The 19,191-nt window shown below is 36.8% G+C and overlaps 2 protein-coding genes across 2 annotated transcripts; both read right to left on the bottom strand.

Moving 5' to 3' along the window:
• Window positions 1–1,736: 1,736 nt before the first annotated feature.
• Window positions 1,737–11,264, bottom strand: vps45 (vacuolar protein sorting 45 homolog). The gene is made up of 15 exons (XM_026930184.3): window positions 11,015–11,264; window positions 10,660–10,794; window positions 9,373–9,433; window positions 9,181–9,260; window positions 8,982–9,050; window positions 8,548–8,685; window positions 7,632–7,742; window positions 7,175–7,309; window positions 6,843–6,956; window positions 6,073–6,240; window positions 5,700–5,858; window positions 5,443–5,550; window positions 5,116–5,237; window positions 3,625–3,756; window positions 1,737–2,502 (listed from the first exon to the last, which is right to left on the bottom strand). The coding sequence occupies exons 1-15, from the start codon at window positions 11,105–11,107 to the stop codon at window positions 2,412–2,414; spliced, it is 1,716 nt and encodes a 571-aa protein (XP_026785985.3). The 5' UTR covers window positions 11,108–11,264; the 3' UTR covers window positions 1,737–2,411.
• A 552-nt stretch (window positions 11,265–11,816) lies between these two features.
• On the bottom strand, window positions 11,817–15,014 carry zgc:153441 (retinol-DH_like_SDR_c domain-containing protein). Its single transcript, XM_026929641.2, has 7 exons — window positions 14,846–15,014; window positions 14,302–14,436; window positions 13,829–14,020; window positions 13,199–13,360; window positions 12,878–12,997; window positions 12,548–12,752; window positions 11,817–12,158 (listed from the first exon to the last, which is right to left on the bottom strand). The coding sequence occupies exons 1-7, from the start codon at window positions 14,937–14,939 to the stop codon at window positions 12,053–12,055; spliced, it is 1,014 nt and encodes a 337-aa protein (XP_026785442.1). The 5' UTR covers window positions 14,940–15,014; the 3' UTR covers window positions 11,817–12,052.
• Between the last annotated feature and the right edge of the window lie 4,177 nt (window positions 15,015–19,191).

The raw sequence follows: 19,191 nt of genomic DNA on the forward strand, positions 1-19,191 counted from the left end.
CCCTGAAGAGATCACTTCCAACCCTGACCGAATCTCGTCAGTGTCAGAAATCCACTTCATTACTTAGATCACGACTATTAGATTTGGGCTGGGGATGAATTCTGCAAGAAGGCAGATCTCCAGGAACAGGATTGGTGACCACTAGTTTAGAGGGTTCTGTAAATGGGATGCTGGATCAGCAGCATCCAACGATCAAGACAAGGAGGTATAACTACTTGCTGTTAAATCATGTTACATGTCAATTCAGAAATCTAATTTGGGTATGGTAGGATCTGGAAATTTCCTTACTTTGGGTTGTATAGGAAATCAGAAAAAGGCTACACATTTAAACATGACTAACTATTCTCACTGTGAAATAACATTTTCTTCTGTAACCCCAAAGCACAGGAAGAACATGCAAAGTCCTCACACACAAGGCAGAGGCAGGAATCAAACTCCATAGATACAATTTGGAAACACCAATCCATCTACACATGTTTTTGAGAAGTAGAAGGAAAGCAGAGAACCTAGAAGAGACCCACATGTATACAGGGAGAATATGTGAAACTCCTCACAGACATACATATGTTAAACTCGAATTGGGGACCCTTGAGCTGTGAGGTAGGAACACTATCCACTGCACCACTGCTCCAATTTTCATAGATTTTCATCATTTATTTTGACCACGAGCAGGCTTATATACCTAAACACATGTCATAGAAATGAACCTTGTAGCAGTGGCACTCTTAATCAGAAATATAGTCTGTTTAGTCTACAGGTACTGGTGATTCAATCACAACATGTGTTTTGATTCATATGTACTTCTAATAATAGAAGGGTTAAGAAGTCTACATAATTAACATCCTAATAAGATGAAAATGTGAATTTTTTTTTTAATTATATGAACAATCTTACACAAGTTCAGTGATTACAATACTATAAGTTTGGTTTATTAAACTTAATTTAAAAATATTCATTCTTCAGAATATCTTAAAGTATATCACACTGTACATCCGCAAAGAGAACTCATAAGGATTAAGAAAAGGTGCCACCCAAGGACACAGACAGTTACATAAAACTCATATGTGATTCAGAATAGGCAGAAACAGTCCGCATTCATGACCTTACATAAAGTATGACATTAAGCGCAAATGCCCATGTGTCCATTCAGTCATTTTCTGTAGGTCATCAATGATCGACCATGTATGTCACATACAAATCAAATTAAATCAATTTAAATTAATAGTTTTAATCACATAATCACTAAAGTTTAGTGGTGGCCGAGGAAGTTTCGTAGTCAATAATAAAAAGCCCATCATTAACATTATAAATATATTTATGTTATATAATTTTTACTATATTTTTCCTGGCAGACTTGAACCAATCTGGTCATTTTCCTCTGACCTCTCTTATCAACAAGGTGTTTCTATCCACAGAACTGTTGCTTACTCAGTGTTTTTTGTTTTTTCGCACCATTCTGTGTAAACTCTAGAGACTGTCGTGTGTGAAAATCCCAGGAGATAGGCAGTTTCTGAAATACTCATACCAACCCACCAACAACCACTCCACGGTTAACGTCACAGAGATCACACTTTTTCCCCATTCTGATATTTGACGTGAACATTAACTCAAGCTTTTGACCTGTATCTGCATGATTTCATGCATTGTGCTGCTGCCACATGATTGCATGATTGGATAACTGCATAAATGACCAGGTGCTCCGATTAAAGTGGACAGTGAGTGTACATACCCAGTACTCCATTACAGAAATAAGCTGTTTAATAAATTACACCAGCATTACATATGCATACAGTTATCTTTTTAAAAACATGTTTGCAGTTAAGGTCCAGTTTTGACTCAGAAGGGAGAATATGCATCTCTGTACACGTGGGCATTAGAAACATTAATGTAAAATGTGTATCTGCATACATGTGTATCTGTAAAATGTAATGTGGGCCACACCAACACGGAGACAGACCGTTCTGATAAGTCCTCATATCATTATATATCTGCAGTCTGTCTATTAAAAGACACGGTCTGAATACAGATGCCTATAATTTTAGTTTTCACTGGACGAACATGGGTAACTACCTTATTTACACACAGCAGGTCAGACACAATATACAGGCTGTACAGTCAGGTTTTGGGAGGGGCTTATTGTGTTCTTGTTGTTGTAGCGCAGTCATAAGCAGTCATAGTGATCACATTAATAAACATCGCTGATCTTTAGTGTAACTCACACGTACAAAACACTTTCTCTTATTTTGGACACAAGAATCATATCAAGTCTTTCTTCGACTCACAATACGGTATATTCTGGACATTGGAGAGAGGAATGTATGCAATGAGTGGGATGGATACATGAAAGTAGCTTTCAGCTCCGAGCACACACAGCACTGTATCATATTAATATGAGAACTATTGATGGGTGTTCAGCGCCTGGTTGGTGGATGCCCGGCTCCGTGTGACCCCCTGTCTCCCCCATGACTCAAGCCAGCTGCTAATGTCACCTCCTCCAGGAAGCTGTGGAAGAGGGAGGAGAAACATTACCACAATGTTTACCACAATCAAATCATCACTAACATACATACATACTAATCAGTGTGCTTGGAGGTTTATCATATAATCTCAGTCCTGGCCAACACATCTCTGAGAGTTTATTCCTTTCTCTCATAAAGCAGTCTTGTATCTCTGAGAGGATATCTTTATAGAAGACTCAGATGTTACATATAAAATAGCAAAAAAACTTTAAAAAAAAAAAAAAAAAAAAACTGCAGTCGGAATACCTTCACAATAGTCATAATATATAATAGTACAACAGTACATACTTATTATTACAGTAATATACAGTACTGTGCAAAAGTCTTAGGCACATGCAAAGAAATGCTGTAAAAATGCCTTCAAAAATAATGAAATTAAATGTCTCTACATTAAAAAAATACTATAAAGAGCAGTAAACAGTAATAAATGAAACAAAGTCAATATTTGGTTTGACCTTCGCTTTAAAAAAAAATAGTAGTCTCAGGTACAATTTGTGCAGTTTGATAAGGAAATGAGCTGTAAGTGTTACTGAGCATCTTGCAGAACCAGCCACAGTTCTTCTGGAGACTTTAACACTCGCTTCTTATTTTTGCAGCAAAACCCAGCAGACTTTGTTTTTTGTCTGAAAAGTGGTCTGTTATGTAATATGCTGCTTTCTTTACTGACATACAAACATTTTTCTGTATCATTTAATTTTGTGCTGGAAAACTAATGTTTGGAAATCTAAAATGTTTTTGTACTGAATCAATAATGTAGAAGACATAAAATAAAAATCTAGAACAAAGTTTGTACTAAAAAAATAGGGTGCCTAAGACTTTTGCACAGTACTGTACTTTTTAAGCAAATGCTGTTGGTACCCTGTGTAATCTTACTTATCTGTATGCTATATTATTTATTAGATTTCTACGTATATTCACTCCAGCACATGACGACTGAAGTCTCCCAATGAACAAGTGTAGCTAGATGGATGCATATATGCACACTGTTTATATTTTAAATAACAACTCATGGCTACCATCAAAACACAAAGTTGATGCAAGCAAAATGTGAAGGGCTAGCACTCAGAACAAGAGGTGAAGGTTAAAATAATGAAAAGCTCCTGACCTTTTGGTGTTGTGAATGGTTGTTCCTCCAAGCACAATGCGAACTCCTGGCATGGTGCGGTTCAGGTTGTACACGGTCAGTGCTTCTTCATACATGGCGCCTCCGATGATGAACACAATGATGTCCTGTGGCCTGAATTGGAGAGACCCACAGTGTGTGACATACAATAACTACAGCAGTCTGCATTCATAAACGCATATGAGATGAATAAATACTCTGTAGCAGCATATTTCAAAAGTATAGGTCATTTAATAAAAGTATTAAGGCCCTTGAAAATTTTCAAAATTTCTCGCTTTTTATTTTACACATACTGCTGTATATTCATAAATAACTTAAAGCTAGATAACTGCTGCAGCTCACCATCTCTTCAGAGAATGTAGAGTCATTAACAAATAACTACATAGCTGACCAGCTTGACAATACTACAAGTTAAGCTTTTCAGCCACAAGGTTTTCTGTCTATTATAAAGATCATTAAAAGAAAGCATTAAAATGTCTAGAGGCGGTGGTATCTACTTTCTCATAAATTAAATTTACAATATTTCCATCATAAATATGCACTGCTAACCTTTAGTGTTTAACTATTAAATGCCATACCATTTATCTAAAATCAATGCTCCCAAAACATTTTCGGCATGTTAAATATCTAACAAGAAGAAACAATATGCTGGACTATTGTTATAGTAATGTTAAGAAAGCTTTTAGATTTCTCCTCCAACCTCGTTTTGGTAAATCTGATCACTTATCACTTTTCCTTCAACCAACATACGTACACTCCGAGGGCTACACCTAATAAACCCGAAAACAAATAATCTGGTGCTGGTTGGCTGATGCCATCTACCGGCTCCAAGGATGTTTTGAGGGTACGGATTGGGATTTGTTCAAATTTGTGGACTTGGACTTGGTATTGTGATTCAGTCATGGACATGGTAAAATTTTATATCCTTTTAATTACAAGAGTCTGTTCATTGTATATGGCTGATTAAGGCTGTGTTTACATTAGAAGATTATTCCCTGACCACAACACATGTTTTACATGTAAACCTATGGGAAGCTTTAATAAAGTTATCGGAATGCAGACATTTTTTTCCAGAGCAAAGTTTCTTTTATCACTGAGCAATCATGTTGCAGCTCAGAAGACACATGATAACAACCAAGAGCCATCACCTACTTACCATAGTTAGACTAAAGGTTAGACTAGAAGTATCATCTTTTTTACTTCTGAATTATAAATATTACAAAGCTAGTTCATTAGCCGGCAGAAGTCTGTGATAGCAGCAGCGCTGTGGTTACAGTGTGAATTACGTGAAACATCTAGTGGAAATACAGCTTTTGATGTACACAGCTGAGTCATTAGTGTGCTAAAGCAAAAGTAAAAGGAAACAGATTAGAAGTGCATGACAGACTAGAATGAATCACTGCTCTGAAGAACAGAGGCTTAGCAATGTTATATCACTGTGAATGAATGTATCGGAGTACATGCTGTACGAACCTGTCCCGCAGAGAACTCGGCCCGAGGTAGGGAAACTGACTGTCCTTCAAACGGCCTTTAATTAGCTGATCCAGTGTGTCATGCAGCAGGGGCTGGTGCTGGGTATAGACATTCTCAACACCCTACATACACACACATAATTGTATATTTTTGTCAGCAGGAGCATACAGAGTGAGATACGAATATATACAGACAACCATAAATTACGAGTTTACTCTGTGTTTACTCTGTTTCACACAGACTCTCATTAATCCATCAGTAACGCTGAAATGAGTCTGAAATGAGTTTAGAAGAACAACTGTCAGGATTCAGTGAATACTTGTGTACCTTGAGTCCTTTGAAAAACTGTTTGGTGATGGCCACAGCATCTGTAGGAGTAATGAGATCACTTCCTCTGACCCGTTTGCCTCCGTACTCGATCACGGCTTGTACCATCTGTTGTGTGGGAGGAAAAGTAGAACTAGAATGTGCTGAAAAAATGTTGGCATGACTCAGTTTAGTGTACACCGGCTTTATTTACTAGCATGATTGCTGGTGCACTGTAATGAACACAGCAATAGATTCAATGCTTTATGAGTCATCACCTTGCGATATTTTTCAGACACCCCTCTCCTGTTTAGCTCTTCCAAGAGACTGGGCAGGATGCTGCTACTGTGTCTCTCATAGCGCAGAGCATATAGCATCACCAGACGCACCGCATCAAGCTCCGTCAAACGTGGGTTCTGCAGCATACGCCGCACATTCTGCAGGAAGAGGGAAAACCCTCAGAAAAGGCGACCAACCACAAGACAAAACCTTAAAACTCAAAACCAAAGCCAATAATGACTTTACTGGTGTCACTGTGCTCTTAGTCACCTTTGCTCCAATTTGGTGGAAACACTCTAAATAAAGCTGTGTGTTTTCACTTCAGCTTCAACTGTGAGACATGTGTTAATGAGTGTGAGGTATGCGAGGTACCTGCTGGGCGCTAGAGTGATCATTCTGGCATGCAAGCTCCTGCTCCACCTCAGATACCTCCATTAACTGCCTCTCACTGACTAGCCGAGACAACTCGCCCACCACCGTCACATGCTTGGAGACTGTGCCCGACATCTTCTTAAACTGCGGGTAGTTATCCACAAACGCCTGCAGAGAAGTGGTGAAGGAGTATATGTAAACTTTTGACACTGTAATTTCTTAAAGTACTTACTAATTAAGTAGCAGACATGGACATGTGGAGGGAGCTAGAAATAGAAAAAGTGAAGACCATTGATCGGTCAAACACAGTCAATACAGAATCAAGACGAAACATCAATCAAGTCAAATAATCAACGTGTTGAGAAGAAAACACTAGCAAACCCAAATCACCTTTTTTTTTTTAACCAGACGGTACAGTACACTAATCTTTAGTACTAATGTTACATTCCCATTGAGTACAATGGAAAACTGCGAAAATCGTTTGTTTGGCCACGTTATGCTTTTTCACATAAAACCAAATGCTGAGTAAAAAGTAAATCAGACCTTAAAAGTTCATGTATAGTTGCTAATGTTGTAAGTGTTTACTGTCAATCTCCAGAGATCAATTCCTACTTACTGTAATGAGGTGAAAAAATAGGATCGAGGTGTTCAACCAGGGAACAGATAGATCTAGATTCAGAGGAGTAATGGTACTGTGCCTGTGGAAAATTGATAATAACTCACAGCTGTATCCAGAACTAAATAAACTGGACTTCACTCAATGTCCTCACCTTCATGTCAGCAATGGACTCTAGTTTCTGTTGGCCCTTTGGCTTTTTCTTCTGAAAGTCTTCCATCAGGTTTTTAATGTTTGTTCCAATTTCACCAAAGTTCAGGTACAAGTTCTGTTTTACAGAAAGAGCAACAAGGAGGAATAGTTCATATCTCATTCCATGACATCTTTCTAGACAAAGATTAATAAAAACTCAAAAATAGAAAGGATTAATTAATTTGAAAATCTCCATTAACCCCAATTTGGTCGGTCCGAAAAGTCTATCAAAATACGAACATGAACAACATTAAGATACATACAGTTTAAAGTATTAATTCCTGTGGTACCCACATTGGCATAGAATTCATCATTCTCTGCAGACAACACCACCTCTCTCAGGTCTTTACTGATGCCAGGCACTCGGGACAGATCTATTCGGTTGTTGTTGAGGCCAAGCAGCTCATGAACCATTGCCTGATATGTCCACTAGAGGGGGAAAAAAAGCACAGGCCAAGCATTCCAATGTCAATTACTGTATTGAATTGCAGGACCAGAAAATATAAAATATCAAAAAGGAAGAAACACATTTGTTTATGTCAACAAGAAATAGAATATAATGAATGAATTATGGTTCCCCTAGGAAGGCAGTTCCATTAATAAAAGTATTAAACATTTAATATGAGTAACATTGGTCTCCACTGCCCTCCAGTGACCATAGCCAGTAAACACAAACTAAGCTATACTGCATCATCGAAATGGTTAATATGTTAAAATCAAAGGTGAGACAAATCAAGAGACAAACTGTCACCTGGTTAAGGAGGGGTGTGATCGCATCATCACTTCGGTCCAGAATCAGCAGAAGAGGGGGAACTTCGGTTTTCCTGAAGTCAAACAGTTCATACTCCTTGCTGATGATTTGCTACAGGATCAAAGACAAATGTAAAACATATGATATATACAGTAATCATGTATGCCTTAAATATATAATGCAAATACAAATATTTTTTTGCATGCTATTTACATTTGCTCTAATTATGCAACATCTTGCTATTTATAATTAATGAGTAAGGAGTGAAGTGACATGCACACCACATCAACGGGTCACACTGTAAACAATAAAGGATATAAAATTCGCACAGGCAGTAACTTGGAGCAGAGCTGTTAGAAGGAATACATTATTCTCCACATTTATATCACATTAATATACACATTTATATCAGCTAACTACTTGCCGCTCTGGTGTCTGGATTTATTTTGTTTTTAACGATTCTGTTCATGTTCCCTGAGTAATAACACGTCTACTGTCTGATTCACATTTAGCAGCATCTACTGAGATGACTGCTCTTAATTCTTATGAATAAAATCATTGTCAGTTGTCTTTATTTAATATTTGGATAAAGTATCCTGTTTATATTGAAGTGCAGTAATATGAATAGTGTATATTCACAAAATGCACCGATGTTTTCAAAGTCACTCTCCATCACTCTATACATGTCAACACAGGACATTTAATTTCTGACCACCATAATAGCAACTGGATGAAAACTAAAAAAAAATTGGCCTACAGCCAACAGAATTAGAAAGGCATTATACCAAGTTACATTTATGCCTATTTGAAAATAGTGCACTCTAAATAATATACTCAATATACCAGTGTTTGGAAAAATTCAGCCTAACTGAAGTATTTTGTCTAGGAATGATGTCTAATAGAACATACATCATACCTTAACACTTTCAGCCAGTCTCTTGGCCATGTCAGAGGAGAGCTGGTAGCGAATCATGGGACACTTCTTTAAGGCCAACAGCACAGAGGTCAAACCTTGAGTGACACGTGGAAGAACACTGGGATCCCAACTGCGACCCTGAGCCAAACCACATAAACATAGCTCATGGACCGAAAACAGTGCAGAACTGAGAATTAAGCAAGTTTAAGAATTAAGCAAATGCATTTAAATTTAAGTTTAAATGCATAATTACCTGGAATCTTAAAGAGCATTTTTTTTTATTGATTCTTATTGATGTTGAAACTAAACAATGAAACTCAGCTTCTTTAGTGTCATGCGTGTATTTTTTAACTAAACTATACAAAAGTCAATATGTTCTTTCCATATTATTGTAAATTATGCATACAACAGGACTGCCATAGCCCATGTCCTACCCTGGATACTCCTTGTAGATTGAGGGAGAACAGATGAGGATTCACAGCAATGAAGTCTCCATAGAACTCCTACAACATCAATTTATCACAGCGATTGTCACAGTGTTCTGTTAATCACAACTCAAAAAGAGATGTGAAAAAATAAGAAAGTAAAGGAGTATGACCATATGTTCAGTCAGATAGACACAAACTTACTGACCTGCACCTCTGCAACAACCTCCTGCTCATCAGCTTCTGCCAAGGCCTTCACTTCACTCTTACTGATGACATTACTGAAAACTAGATGAAGAAAGTCACAACGGTGTGAGAGCTGAGTGCTGTCGTTGGAATCACACTATCTGTATGTGGAAACATGGGCTAGGCATTTTTTCAAGTCAGTATCATTACTCACAAATAAAGTAGACGCTGTATTTGGGACGTCGCAGCTCCTGAATCAGATTCTCTACATTATCCTAAACGCATAAAATATAGTTAAAAGCAATTAATACATGTGTGGTCATGCCATGTGTATATCCTTACAGGCTACAAGCTCATATAAAGTTCATATATAATAACCATAATAATAATGATTTTATTGTGTTGGAAGTGAAACTGCATATGTATTGAAGGGAACATTGACACATCGCTCCCAAGATACTTTGCACTGTTATTATTCTGAGTGAATACCTGAGAAGTTTACCTTTAAGATCACAGTTTGTAATAGTAAACTGTAACCAAATGTAGTGCTCTCATAGGCTCCATTGTTTTTATTGCTAACTCATCCAACAGTTTTGCATTTGTATTTGTTACATTATTAATAATTTAGGCTACCTTATAAATCATACTGTGAACTGAAGTGAAACCATTTATTCATTCATTCGTTCGTTTTAAAGGTTGCAGTGGATCTGGAGCCTATCCCAGAAACACTAGGCGTGAGGTGGAAGGAAACCAGAGAACTCAGAGAAAACCAGCTCAGAATTGAACCAAGGACCCTGATATTCAGGTGGCAATGCTACCCACTACGCCACCATCCACTACGCCACCAGTCTAATAAATGCACTGCTTTCTTAATCTATCTATTTATCACTAAACTGCAACATAAGTTCTTATTTACAAAACTGTATGTAGTGTAGTTGGTATATAGTCTGAGAGGACACTGGCTTCAACGGTGAAGTGAACTCTTTCAGCCCCTACAGATGGGGACCCTTTAGAGTTCTCACTACAGCCTTCAGAAGGAGTAGAGCATATAGTCAAGATCATTTCAGAAAAGACTGCGGGTCCTTGGAGGACTAGTGAATAGGCCTTGGCGCTCTCACCACCACGGCTCAGGTTCGAATCCAGGCCAGGGAACCGACCCCAGCCACTGGAGTTGCACTCGACAGTGCACTCCCAGTGCCAGTCCCAAGCCCACATACAATTGGGAAGGGTTGCGTCAGGAAGGGCATCCGGCATAAAAACCGTGCCAATCAAATAGGCGGATCAATGACCTGCTGTGGTGACCCCTAACGGGAGTAGCCAAAAGAAGAACACCAACAACTTCAGAAAAGACTGCAGCTCCAGTTTTTACCGAGCAAGGAGATCACTAATCCAAGCAACGCTCTCCAAGAATCCAGTCTAATACCACAGGTTTCTACTCCGCCCAGGTTAAATGATGTTAAGCATTCTCTACCACTAATAACCTGACTGAGAGCACAGGCACCTTGGTTGGTCTCAGGAAGCAGATGGCCTTCAGATGTTTCATGCTGTCACGGTTCTGTGAGTCTATCCGCTCAAACAGGTAGACCTCCTTCTGCAGGATCTCGGATTGTGTGTAAACCATACTCACAATGCTGGTCTGTGGTCAGAAGAAGAAAGCAAAGTGGTAGTAAAGTAGGAATTCCTAATTACTGCCTGAATCTCTAAAGCTATTTTGAGCTCATCTGAATGGAGGAAATTAAACATTTATGTCATGCAAGACAATAGCGCATGAACTGTCACTAGTAACTGTATCATTTGTAACCAAGAGCAATGACATGGACGTATATAAGTCATACTGTAGTAGATTATTTACTTACCGTTTCTTTATCCATGAGCAAAACCTTCATTCCTGGTCCGCTGCTCTCTATCATTTTGGTGACATACTGTTTAACAGCTAAAGTCACATTCATTTTGTCAACAATATCCTTTATTTTATCTATTTAACCAAAATTCCTGCTGAATCTTCAGCCTTTGTAAATAGTTACTAGTTAATATATACCGCGTATCTGATGATTTTGTTGACAATGGAGGAAAAACTCAATGAACCGCCCATGAAAGTGAATTACTTCCGGTTTATAGAACGAATTGTACGGCTGATCTGAGATCTGTTCCTAGAGCGCTCAGAGTAACTGGTTTGGCAGAAATTCTCAACGTCACAACTGATCTTGATTCAGTTCACAGGCAAGCGAAAGGCTATCCCATAATGCAACGCGCCACCATAGCGCAGAGTAAATAACACGCCATATTGGTAAGGTAGCAGAGCGATTATTAGGGGTCCAAGCACCCTTGTTTGGAACTCTTGCTGTGAGAAAAATGCTTTCAGGAATTCAAACAGCTTTTCAGTTACAGGCACACTAAAAATACAAGTAAATCAGGACATAAAATCCCTATTGTGTCTTTTTTTCATTCTATGTATGTCATAGAAACATTACAATTAATTACACAGTAGTGAATAGTTAATACACATATAATATGGTGATAATATTTTTCATATTTTAACCCCACAAACTACAGATATAACATACAGTAATTTATTAGAAAGTATATACTTTTGTAACAACTAGAATTCGTTCAGAAACTATAGAGAAAATAATAAACAGACAAAGTTAAGACAGTGAGTCTGAGTCTGGGAGTTTAATTCAACAAAATAAATGTCAAGTTTTATGAAGTTTTATGAACTGTACCACGTATCTGATGATTTTGTTTACTGGAACCTTTAAACTAATTTAAAAACATAGGAACAGAGAAGCCTGATCTTTAAGACAGAACAAACTGATGTTAAGAACAAAACAGAAATACACTGCAGGCATATGATGGTGATGGAAGATCACTGTTTCTTTGGATCCTGGCTGATGTCAGTCTTCTTCTTTGTAGCCTACCAGTTGAGAACTCACATCCCAAAGTCTGACTGCAGCAACGTCATCTTTAGCCTCCGGTGCTGGCTCCTTCAGCTGACAATCACTGACATAAACAATAATCGTATCATAATTGTGCCAAATTCCCTTACTTTTATTTTAATCTCATGTTTACACACATGTTTTTATCATTTTTATTATTATTAACCATTAATTCTTATAGCAAATGTTGGCTTCTGCAATATGCAGATATGAAATTCTGTAATATATTCTGTAAAATGATCCAAAGAGACCCCTAAACAAAATTTCTTGATGTATATACACTAATATGATATGATATAACCATAATAGAACGTGTTTTATTCATACAGCTCTCTCAATAAATAGCACTGGAATAAGATCATAATGTAACTCTTTCATATACTGTGCTTTATATACATTTTAAATATCACATTATCATAAACTGGGGAATGTAGGACATGATCATAAACTCACCTAAAGTAGCAGCCACTGTAGTTTTCCAGCCCCTCTGTAACAGCGCAGTAGATAGAGGTCTGAGCTCCCTGCTTAGGGGTCTTCATCAGGAGGAGGGCAGGAATGAATAAAAGGGTGCTGAGCACAGGGTAGCGTGTCTGGATATACCGGCCCAATTCAGTGTGGATCACTCCAGGGTGCAGTGCATACACTGTTACTCCAGATCCTTATCAGGAAAAAACAAGCCAAGCAAACGATATACAAATCTAGAATTAATGAGTCAATATTTAGCTGATATATAGACATATTTAAAGTTCACTATAGAATGTGCAGGGGTCAGTGTGTTTAAACCTTTGGTCCGACGTGCTAGCTCTCTGGTGAACAGCACGTTTGCAAGTTTGCTCTGCTTGTAGCTAACCAAGGAGTCATATGGTGTTCTGATGAAGTTGAGATCATTAAAGCGAATCTTTCCTGGAGGATAAATAACTGAGGTAAATGATTTAAATTTACAGAATTTTTAGAAATAGAGGGATGTTACATTTTGATGACAGGCAAAATAAACTTCCACAAACTACATAGGTGTATTGTAGGTCTATTGTAAGAGATACAATTTCTTTAAAAAAAAATGAGTAGAAATGTAAATGTAGGCTCATTGTAACAGATAGGACCTACCCCCTTTATGAGCAATGCTGGACACGTTGACTACGCGGCTAGGGGCTGATGTCTTCAGCATGTCCAGGAGCAAAACAGTCAGGAGGAAATGGCCCAAATGATTGACAGCAAACTGAGTTTCATAGCCATCCACTGTTAGACTGTGGGGACACATCATCACTCCTAATAGAGAACAATAACAGTGTGTGTCTGTTTGTGTGTGTGTGCGTGTGTGGTTACCTAATGTAATACATCACTAGTTCATTATTCACTCGTATATTTGTATTCAATTAATCTTAGTAACTATTACAAATGACCCATTCTTATAATATATAAAGATTCTTTTTAAATCCATGTAAAATGTTAAATCTGTGTAACATTTAATTAATAAACTGACAGTAATAGTTTAGACACTTAAAGTCTCACCTTATTATTCAGTAACAACCATGAATTATTCAGTAGCTACAGTGAAATTAATAAGAAAGGTATGAAGTTACAAGAGTGTGGACCTGCAAGTGTTTGAGTTCAAGGGGTTAATGAAATCCCTTCTGAAATATTTGCTCGTGTATGTTGCACACACATTAAAATTTGCATTTTATTAACCATGATGATACAAACATATTTCACTATATAATACTTGAATGGTCTCACCAGCATTGTTGATTAGTATGTCCAATCGGTCTTCTGTGGCAATGTATTCCTGTGCAAACTGTCGTACTGAGAAGAAGGAGGCCAAGTCCAAATGCCGTACCACCACGTTACCATTTCCTGTGGAGCTGCGTATCTCTTCTGCAGCCTTCTCTGCCCTTGAGAGGTCTCGACAAGCCATCACGACACGTGCTCCTAAAAGGAATCAGAGACCTGAGTGACTATTTCTCTCTCATATATATAATGTAGTTCCTAACTCTCTTGATGGAAAAATATATGATGATAATGATATATGTGATAATGATATATGAATAAAAAAACATATGAATGTTTTTTTAATATGAATATGAATATAAAATATGAATATAAAAACATATCTAGTAACCACCATTATAACCACACAATTATTATAACCACACAATTATTATATATAATAATTGTGTGGTTATAATGGTGGTTACTAGATATGTTTTTACCTCTCTTAGCCATATCCTGTGCTGTCTCTTTTCCAATGCCAGTGTTGGCACCAGTGATGACAACAGTCCTGCCATCTAATCGCACACGACTGTAGCAAACTCCACCTGCAATCCACTTTCTCAACACAGCCAGACCTGTATTTCATATAACATGGTTACACATTCACTCAAGTCTGACTTAATGTGGTAGTTACTGCTTGCATACAATACACAGTGCGATTACTTATACAGAGTAGAATGGTTAATTGAATTACATAGAGTAATTCCTTGCACACTGAGTCACAAGGTCCATATGGAGCTAGTTCTCTGAAGCCGCCTCCCCAGATTAGCTCTAATAATCTCCCGAAAATGGAAGATTTACCTTGAGAATTGAATAAACCCTTATAGTCAACAGTACATGAATAGTTTAATAGGTTTTATGGTTATATGGTTTATAGTTTTATGGTGATCCTTTGTTCTTTGTATATCTCTTCCTGTGTGCTGTACCTTGAACACAACAACAAACCATAGCATAAGGTGACATGAGAATAAATATATAACTTACTAATAACTGTAGCCGCAGTTATTGCCCCATATTTAGCCAGATGATTCAACTTCATTTCCTCCCACAGCTGATAAACAGAGATATATAGATTCATGTCATATGCAAAGAGGAGATCTCAGTGTTGCCATCCAACAGAACTAACTTCCCAACTCTTGCCTGCTCATGTGCCTTGCAGATTGTATTATTACAACCTTGCACAGAGTGTAAATATGTCTAAGCACCTCCCACGTGGGCAGGGTTAAGGTTTTATAAGCGGATTAGACTGAGATCATGTTAGGCGAAATGGCTCATGGTCATGCAAGAAAAAACAGTGGTGAAGAGCAAAAATACTGCTGAAAATGGTGCGTAATATATAATCAGGTCCTGTCAAGGCACATGTACTGCATACACTCTAGCAAAATACACTTTATTAGGTATACCTTCTTTGTATCTACATTGATCAGCCATTTTATCAGGTGCACTTTCCCATTCATGCTCACATTGTATTATACAAATAATTTGCAATATTAGACTTCACATTACACAAATAATATCTGGTTAGTCATGTTCTTGTTGTAGTTTCTTTCTAATGATGGACAGAGTAGAGGGTTGCTGCCAGATTGTGTGTAGTACCAGATGGGCTACAGTTAGTAATTGTATACCTACAAATTGGTTAAAGTGCCAATAAGTCTAGCTGCAAGTTAATAATAAACTGGCCACTAAACATGGATCAATGAGTATACACTCATCAGCCAATTTATTAGGACACCTACTCATTCATGCAATTATCCAATCAACCAATCATGTAGTACCAGTGCAATGCATAAAATAATGCATATACAAGAGTTAGGCAGTTGAAAAAGAAAAAAAAACAATAAAAAAGACAATGTGTTTACAATCTTCAACTGTCCAGTTTGGGTAAATCTGTGCCTCAGATTCTTGTTCTTGGCTGACAGCAGTGGAACCCAGTTTGGTCTTCTGCTGTTGTAGCCCATCCCACTCAAGGTTTGTGATTTGCATTCTGAGATGCTTTTCTGCTCAACATGTTTGTAAAGAGTAGTTATTTGAGTTTTCATATCCCTCCTATAAACCCAAAGCACTCTGGCCATTCTCCTTTGACCTCTCTAATCAGCATGTTCTGACCACAGAACTGCCGTTCACAGGATGTTATTGTTTTTTTCACAACATTCTTTTTAAACTCTACAGGTTATTGTGCTTGAAAATCCCAGGGGTTTCTGAATTACTCACACCAGCCTATCTGGTACTTTATCTTAGTTAGCGTTGTGGTGGATCAAGTGCCTATCTTCCCGGGAACACTGGGCACAAGGTGGCCCAATTCACTCGGATGGGATGCCAGTCCATTGCAGGGCACAATGCAGACACACGTTCATGCCCATTCACACCTAGAGCAAGTTACTGTAGCCGGTAATGCGTACCTGCATGTTTTGGACAGTGGGAGGAATCCAGAGACCCAGGCGAAATCCCACATGAACACAGGGACACAAACATGCAAAGCTCCACACAAACAGTAACCTGAGCTCAGGATAGAACTGGGTATCCTGAAGCTGCGAGGTGACAAAGCCACCCGCTCTGCCAACATATTGTATAATTTTATTGCAGGTACACTGACAAAATAACATTGTGCAGAGCAGATGCTAAAGGGTGTGAAATGTGATCATGTGTTAATAGCAATATTACAAATAGAAATCATTCTCATATGGGTCTGTTTACCATAAACCATGTCATATGGTACTAGAGCCAGTGTACAGTTTATGAGTGCTTAGTTATACAGAACAGAGTTAAAGTGGTTTTGCAGTCTAGCACAGGTCTATAGAAATAATGTGTGTCTTGTATAAACATCTTATGTTTGTGTCAGTCAACATAACACACATTCGTGGTATAGAATGTATTATTGGATCAGAAGGAAATGTACGACAAATCCTGATACTGATCCAGCATTTGAGACCTGTATCAGCCTCAACGTTCATTACTATCCCATTGGTATATACAGTTTACATACACCTTGCAAAATCTGCAAAATGTTAATAATTTAAAAAAATAAAAAAAAAAGAGGGATCATAAAAAGTTTGTTTTGTTTTTTATTTAGTACTGCCGTGTATAAGCTATTATATATATATATATATATATATATATATATATATATATATATATATATATATATATATATATATAAATAAAGGAAACACGATACATTAAGAGCCAGAGGGCCAGAAACTTTTTAACAGGATGATTGGTGTATATTGTTATTATTTTGTTTAAAGATCTTATTTTTTTCCCCATTTAGTACTGCCCTTCAGAAGCTAGATAAGATATTCACATTTCCCAGAAGACAAAATAATAATTTACACCAATAATCCTGTTCAAAATTTTACGCCCCCCAGTTCTTAATGGATTGTGTTTCCTTCTTGAGCATTAGTGAATGTTTGCACCTTTTATAATAGTTGTGTACGAGTCCCTCAATTGTCCTATATGTGAAAAGACAGATCTCAATATCATATAGCTGCTGTTGGAAAGTGGTCAAAATATACAAAATAAAACACAATTTTTATGATCCCTCTTATTGGGTCATTCTTCAATTGGGGTGGCAAATGAGAGGCAGAATTTGTAAAAATGCTTGTTTTGTTTTTTTGTTTTTATAAAATGTATTGCTATGCATTTAAAATTAGTTTAATATGCTACATCCATTAAAATAGAAGCTTAAGAACATTTTGATTTTTAAATAATTTTAATCAAACACTGGTGACACAACCACTTATGTCTATGTTGTTGCCAATATATGAAGTAAAATTTTGGTTTGTTCTAAAATGAGCAGGGATATGCAACTTTAGGTAATAATTAATAAACAAATAAATTACTCTAAGTAAGATTCAGTTTCATTGATCATTTAAATTTCAGTTTTTAAAAGAAATGTTTAATTGTTCATCTTGGCCCCTATTTCTGCCAAAGGAGAATAGTTTATTTTTTTAAATTTCGATATACATCACAAAAAGACAGGAAAAATGGTATGTGGTACCTATAGTCTTTATTCTAAAAGATTAAAACCACTTTACAATCTAAAAACATTAAATTATAAAATTAAATGGCTCTGAAGGAAAGAAATTTCAGATACATTTTGAAGTAACACCACAGACGTAATACAACACGACAGACTTCACATTGCATAAAAGGTTTAACAATTAAAAGTTTATTCAACAAAATAATGAAATTCATCATGAGTAGGATTACAAGAAGTATCTACTCTGATAAAACAACACTTAGAAAAAACTGTATTTAAAAAAATTAAATTAAAACAACCTGCAACTGGTTTCTCACTCCTTAACAAAAAATTGTCTGCACAATGGATTGTGATGCAATCAAATGTGTTATCTGTTTCAATAGAGAATAAAAAAATTCAGAACATCTTCAGTGAATAAAACATGTATCCACAAACTTATTGAACACAAAACATTCAAAACAGCTCAAGGGCTGGGCCTATTTATTGCAGTGTGCCTAGAGGTGTTTTGGTTATGGTCAGTATCACCATTTTTTGAATTTGGGGGACACAACTTTTGTCTTAGATCTAACAAAATATGTATTTTTTAAAACAATTTAATAAAATTGTACATGTTAAATAAAATCTATAATCACAATATAACCACTTTATTTGTGTTAAAAATGTTATATTGTCGCAATTACATTCCATGATACCTCTCTGAGGTATGGCGGGAACATGCATATTTTGTTATAAATGCAATCTCTCAAACTCAATTAAATATGTAACTATTAACAGTGCACAAACTGTGTGTACCCTACAGAATACAAACATGTAAACATTTTATGATTTACTGGTATTTAAAGTTTATTTCAACTGTTGTAAAGTAGAGGGACACCACTTGCCACCACAAATGAAGAATGACCCTATTATTATCATTTTATTATTATTATTATTATTATTATTATTATTATTTTCATTTTAAATATTAACATTTTGCAGATTCTGCAAGGGGTATGTAAACTTATGACCCCAACTGTACTTATAATGCATACTAGCATAACTTTTAACCAAAGGGGAAAAACAGGAGCCTTGATACTAATAAAGCTCAGTCAGTATTACAGTAGTTTGTTCCAGGTACTAGTTAGTGGTAAGAACATGGTGTTAAACTAGTTCCTTACAGCAGAATAGGACATGCAGTGTTTTGATTTGTTATAGAGTACAAAAATGTTTTAAAACTTCAAAATGTTTGTCATTGTCACTTCCAGAACAAATTTATCTGTTCACACGAACTTACAAGTTCATGCAGAAAAGTAATTTAGATAATATGCTCCTAAGTGTGCCAGTGTCACGCTGCTGATACCGTTATGGTCTG

The sequence above is a fragment of the Pangasianodon hypophthalmus genome, chromosome 23 (genome assembly GCF_027358585.1).
Source record: "Pangasianodon hypophthalmus isolate fPanHyp1 chromosome 23, fPanHyp1.pri, whole genome shotgun sequence".
Taxonomy (NCBI): Eukaryota; Metazoa; Chordata; class Actinopteri; order Siluriformes; family Pangasiidae; genus Pangasianodon; species Pangasianodon hypophthalmus.